This window comes from Salvia splendens, chromosome 17, assembly GCF_004379255.2.
Source record: "Salvia splendens isolate huo1 chromosome 17, SspV2, whole genome shotgun sequence".
In the NCBI taxonomy this organism is placed as follows: Eukaryota; Viridiplantae; Streptophyta; class Magnoliopsida; order Lamiales; family Lamiaceae; genus Salvia; species Salvia splendens.
This window is the reverse complement of record NC_056048.1, coordinates 2,311,714-2,317,713: the sequence shown is the minus strand read 5'-3', so window position 1 is coordinate 2,317,713 and position 6,000 is coordinate 2,311,714. Positions and strand designations below refer to the sequence as shown.

The 6,000-nt window shown below is 34.5% G+C and overlaps 1 protein-coding gene across 1 annotated transcript; it reads left to right on the top strand.

Moving 5' to 3' along the window:
* Positions 1 to 3,960: 3,960 nt before the first annotated feature.
* On the top strand, positions 3,961 to 5,959 carry LOC121775521 (thioredoxin O2, mitochondrial-like). Its single transcript, XM_042172600.1, has 6 exons — positions 3,961 to 4,302; positions 4,826 to 4,891; positions 4,962 to 5,012; positions 5,101 to 5,180; positions 5,289 to 5,333; positions 5,559 to 5,959. Exons 1-6 carry the CDS (start codon positions 4,053 to 4,055, stop codon positions 5,655 to 5,657), a joined length of 591 nt encoding a protein of 196 aa, XP_042028534.1. The 5' UTR covers positions 3,961 to 4,052; the 3' UTR covers positions 5,658 to 5,959.
* Positions 5,960 to 6,000: the final 41 nt, after the last annotated feature.

Sequence of the window (6,000 nt, the reverse complement as noted above, 5' to 3'; positions counted from 1 at the left end):
TAAGTTCCAGGGGTATTACCTCTAGGAAGAGCGGTCGGCGGGGAGCGGTAGGAGCGAGCTCGACATCATCAGTGCCGCCTTGGCGACCTACCAATCCATAAATTACAAACCGTTCAAGTACCTCAGCGCTTGCCAGGAGGTGCGTGTGCATCCGAAGTATAGGGGATGCGTATCATCCTCCTCCAGCTCCTCCAGCAAACGGTCGAGGTCGGTATCCCTATCCGACGTCGGCGAGGATGAGGTGGCTAGCCAGCTCGCCGGGGCTAATTTGGGTAGCCCCAACGCCGGCCGCAAGGAAGGAAGAAGGCGACGACCAACCGCCGTCGTGTCGCGACTCCATCCACCCCCGCCCCCGCTTCCGCTCCCGCTCCCGCTCCCTTTGTGCCACCTCAACCCCCCACCAACTCGTTGTGGACCCTTTTGGCCCAACTCAATTTGACCGATAGGTCAAATATGACCCACGAGCAACTTGATTCACATTTGGCAATGATACGGGGTCTTCGAAGAACATTGGGGATAGGGCCAGAGGAATAGTCTTCCACGGGGGTATTTTTTAGTCTTTAATTATGTGTTTTTTATTTTTTAGGATTTTAATTATGTAATTTTAAAATTTTAGTGTTTTAATTATGTAATTTTAAATTTTTAGTATTTTAATTATGTAATTTTTAATTTTTTTTTGTAATTTGTAATAGTATTCCGGATATTTTTAATGCATTTTAATATTGTGAAAATGTTTTTATTTAAATTGAATAATAGAATGGTGAAACCCCCTTGAGCATGTGCAGAAGAGTATGAATGTGTGTGTTGTGCTCTTGACTAAGAACAGAGGGCAAAAAAGTAATAAAAGTGGATCTGGACTCACATCCGTGTTTTTTTGGCAAGAGCACATATGGGATGCTATTAGACAGTTACGTGAAATAAAGCAAGGCATTTTCGAAAAATATAAGGTATCTAATTAGGAATGCATGTCGCTTTAATTAGACGTACGATTCTAAGGCAAAACTCCAAACCATCGATATATATTCCTCATAGTGATATGATAATCAACTTTATTCGCATTGAGTGGGTGTTTAAGGTAATAATTGATGTTGATAAGGCACGTTACCTATGTAATATACACATGCCATTTCCTTACATATTTCTCTCTCACACATTTACACACACTAATAATCTTAAACTTTATAAGTTGATAGCATTTGAAATCATTTTTTTGTTACAAACTAATATATAGTCGAAATTCTACATTTTAAAGTATTATAGTGAATTTAATTATCATCATAAATTCAAAGAATATGAAAAGAATCTTATACCGAATGAGAACATTCAACTAACTTATGATTTGAATAAAACTTTTTATCACATGAGGAATTATTTTCATGATACTCATGAATAACTATAGAATATATTGAATAACATTTGCCTAATTCACATTTCAAGAAAAGCAAGCAGATAATGGAGAGAGAGAGACAGCTTCGTGGTCAGTGTCACAAAGGCAAAATCTGTATATTGATATGGAATTTTCTCATTGGAATATGACTTAGTTTCCACTGATCAATTTCCTCAAAATCGTTAAACTAGAAGTACAAATAAAATAAAATAAAATAAAATCAATCTATTTATGATTGAAAATATACGACAAAATTTCCAATTCAGCAAAGTGGAATTCCATTTAGAACCCATGCTGGTAAACTAATAGAGGAACGTTGAGTAATATGCCCCTAGTTAGTAGTTTAAACATAAAAATTGAAAGATTGCATCACAACATATTCGAATATAAAATTTTGATATAATACATAAATAAGTTATGTTAACTTGTAATATTAGTTTAGACTAAAGTCTATTCTTTATTTTATAATTTTATAGTAGGATATTATGTTTGATTGCTTTACACATAATTAGCATAATGAACCGGTCCTGCCCCTAAAGTGACGGTGCCATTAAATTTGACAATCAAAGATATTTTAACCAAATTAATAACTTAATAATTAGACTGAATTCTATTTTGCGTCCTAGGCATATAAATATTTATTATGATTTTAGTCCAAAACATTATCCTACTTCCTTATCTCTAAGTACTAAACATTATGAATTGATACATTTCTTTTTTTTGCTGAAATTGAGGGAGCATTTAAATTTTGACGGTGGTAGAATTTTATTCGCAATGTGAACCATGATTCTCAACCCATACACCGACGATGAAGAACCACAAAAATCGTAAAATTGTCATTAAAATATGTGTTTATGTAATGAGTTTATTAGTGTTCAACTGTATTGTGATCATGTTAACAAGATGATATTTACCTTGTTTTCATATGATGCAGGTTCATGTTTTGATGGTGCAAAATCATGTCATTAGTATGTGCTGTTATAATTTTGATAATGTATGGTCTGTAGTTGAAAATATCATATTCCTTTGAATATTAATTTTCTCACACTACCAATAAATATAGTACTACTCCTTGCTTATCAAACAAGTTCGTATATGTAATTAAATACGTATATAAATAAGGTATATGAAATATTAACCAAGCTGTCATGTATCAAATGTACGAATTAAGTAAGTAGTACTACTATATAAAATTCTAGATTTATTTGGAGTGGTTAGAATTAGATATAACTAGCCCATTCACCTACTATAGTTATATGATTAATTAAAAATAAATATTATTTGTCTGCATCAGAAGTAGATGACCGATGGTGATTTGTTGTTGAAAATGGGATTTAGGCAGGTGAACAACACCAGACTGTGGTTGCAATGTCACAAAAAAAGAATTAATTTCACTAAATTTTTTTTATCATGACATTCCTAACTAAATCACAAAACCAAAATCATATACTAACAAGAAAACATTGTTTCATTACTTTATTATCCCCATATCTCTTTTGGAATAGATTAATTTATTTTATGTGCTTGCGTTGTGAGATTATTTTAGTCATATGGGGGTTAGCTATGACTAATTATCCCATGATTATCCATCTAGGATTGAATTGTGAAATTGAATCTCATGAACCAAAAACATTACACATTTAATCCGGGATACAATCTTGCAAACCGAACATCCCCTTAGGGGGTGTTCGGTTGGCAAGATTAAATCTCATGATTAAATATGTATCATGTTTGGTTCATAAGATTAAACCCTTCCACTTAATCCTAGATGGATAGTCTCATGATAATTAGTCATAGTCTCTCCCCTCCAACTAAAATAATCCCACAACTTAATCCTAGATGGATAGTCTCATGATATTAGTCATGGCAATCGAACGCCACCTTAGTGTATCGATTTTGTTTTGTATATTGAATGCTATATCTGATAAAATCAAAGGATGATTGCACAAATTTGAAAACACAAAACATCACTTTTCATTTTGTTGAAGTTCAAATAATCACGTAATATCAAATTGTTAATTTGCAACAACTGAAAAAAGTGTCAGAGACCATACTGAGAAAGTGAGAAGGTGATAGTTTTGCATTTTACATTTTCAAGCTAATCATGAGCGACACATAAATTTATTTTAATATTGACTATATATTTCAAATTTTGAGTTGGAAACTTTAAAATAATAATTTATAAATATTCGTTTTTGTTGCTGTGATAGTAGGGTATTTCACATATCGATTCATACAAAATACTCAAATTCGATAATGTTATATAACCATGAGCGACACATAAATTTATTTAGGCCCACATGTACCCGCCAATGCACGTAATGTGTCGAATATGTTCGAGCTCATACTTGGTTCGTTTAGCTAACGAACGGGAACAAGATTTTATCGCGTCGAGGTCCGAATAGCTATCCGTTTAGTTTAGTTTAGTTTATTAACCACCTAAAATTCACACAATATTTTTTGTGGGCTTGATACAAGCCCAAATAAAATCCCAATTATTTCCAATTGTGGGCTGCAAAATTTATTTTCTAGCTGAAAGCAAGCCCAATGTAAACAAATATCATTTCACACTTTGACACTAATCATTGCGAAAATCGAACCAAATTCGCATCAAAATCCTCTAAATTTTTGTGCAAATTCGATCGAAAATCTCTTCGGCGACGGAATGAGAGGAGCTAGCGTGATTCTACGTCGTTTAGTCAGCCGTCGGGCGCCGTGCTTAGCCTCTCGATCGTCTTCAATCGGCGACAGCCTACTTGTGTCCTCCGCCGCCGCCGCTGCTTCGTATTCTACTCTAATCGTCGCCGAGGATGCGCAGCCGCTTTTAGCTTCCGTAGCTGCCTCTGGCGCTGTTTCAGCTCTTCATCCATTTTTCATGAATCGGTCGCGGAATTTCTCATCTGCAGCCTCTTCAGGTCTTTCTCTGACTTACTGACTATGTATTTGATACTGACAAGCTTGAGGATTTATTTTATGAGGATTTTTTGCTTTGTAGGGTTTAATTTGATTTGAATTGAGTTTTAATTTGAAAATATGTGTTGAATTTGCTGCACTCCTTGGAAATCTAAAAGGAATGCTCATGATTTTAGGTGTAGCTGATTTTATTATGTTTTTATTTGTGGCAGTTAGGTTTAAAGAGATATGCCACATGTTACATTTGGGATATAAAAATGTTAATTATATGAGTGAATAATATGTTGGATATATGGATTGATTTAGGTTATTGCAGACTTGCTGTTAAATTTCTGGATCGTGTTAGGGTAATTAGTTAGAGAAATAGATATTCATTGTATATGTACATGTGAAATGTGAGAAGTTTGAGAGTGTTAGTTTGTGGTGGAAAAACAATTGGCATGCAATCCATGGTGATTATATTTACGTGAACTAAGAAGCTAAACTGGACTTTGATAATCATGTTAAGATATGCATTGTTCACAGATTCGTCGAAGGTGGTGTCGGTCGAGTCTGAAGAACAGTTTAATGATTCAGTTCGCAAAGCTGAAGGTATATTTCTTAGGCAAGTGCTGTACCTATGTTATAATCTAGCCGGATCTGATGTTTATATCTGATACAGAGGAATCTCAGGCTGCAATATTCTATTTCACAGCAGCTTGGTGTGGTCCCTGTAAGTTTTGATATCAAATGTTTCTGATAATAATCTCAATACAATAAGGTAACTAAATTGTTAATACAATTGTTGGCATATCCTGCAGGTAGATTATTATCACCCATGCTTGGACAGCTCACTCAAAAGTATCCACATGTAACAACTTATAAAATAGATATTGATAAGGTTTGATGCATTCCAAACTTTTTATGTCGTCTAGTTCTCTCATTATCTGCTCATCCGATGGCTTTATCTAAATATCTAATGGCATTGTCAACCTTTGGGAAAGTGCAGAAAGGGCTGGAGAATGCAGTGAGCAAGTTAAATATTCATTCTGTGGTAAATCCGACATCTCTTTTTGTGTTTTCCGTCACTTTTATAGTTTTATTCTATCATGCATTCATGCTTTTTTGAAAATTGAGGTGCTCATGATCATAATGTGAGGTATTGCCGTCAGTTTTAAGTGCATGTTGTTATGTAACTGCAACTATGTTGTAGGTATACGCTGTAAAGTGTCTTTCGTATAATTTGGTTTGCTGACATATAAGAGCTATCTTTTTGCAGCCTACACTGCACTTCTTTAAGAATGGGAAAAAGGCTGACGAAGTCATTGGTGCAGATGTTGAACTCTTGAAGAATACCATGGAAGCACTATACAAGTGAAAGCAATAATGCTTTTCCATTGTGCTTGAACTTTCTGTGGGAACACCTGTGCCTAAAAGAAATTTATCATATAGACAGCATTTCCTGCCGTTCTCCCTTCAGAATCCAGTTCCATTTGTCATTAGAAATATTTATTTTTTTCAGTTAATTTTGTATGATATGGGGCTGCACTTTTCTATTTACTGTATGGAGTTATTTTCAGGTCTAGACTGTTTTCCTAGACACAAGAAAATTTGTGGCTTAACTTGACTAACTAAGATTTCTTTTTGGTGCCAGAAAGAATTTGATTTGTTGATTGTATATGTTTAAGAATTTGTATGGTTCAATCTTCTTACGATATAAA

Coding starts and splice junctions, on each gene's coding strand:
- LOC121775521 (XM_042172600.1), top strand. CDS start 4,053: ATGAGAGGAGCTAGCGTGATTCTACGTCGTTTAGTCAGCCGTCGGGCG. Junction 5,013..5,100: donor AGCAGCTTGGTGTGGTCCCT/GTAAGTTTTGAT, acceptor CATATCCTGCAG/GTAGATTATTATCACCCATG. Junction 5,181..5,288: donor ATAAAATAGATATTGATAAG/GTTTGATGCATT, acceptor GGGAAAGTGCAG/AAAGGGCTGGAGAATGCAGT.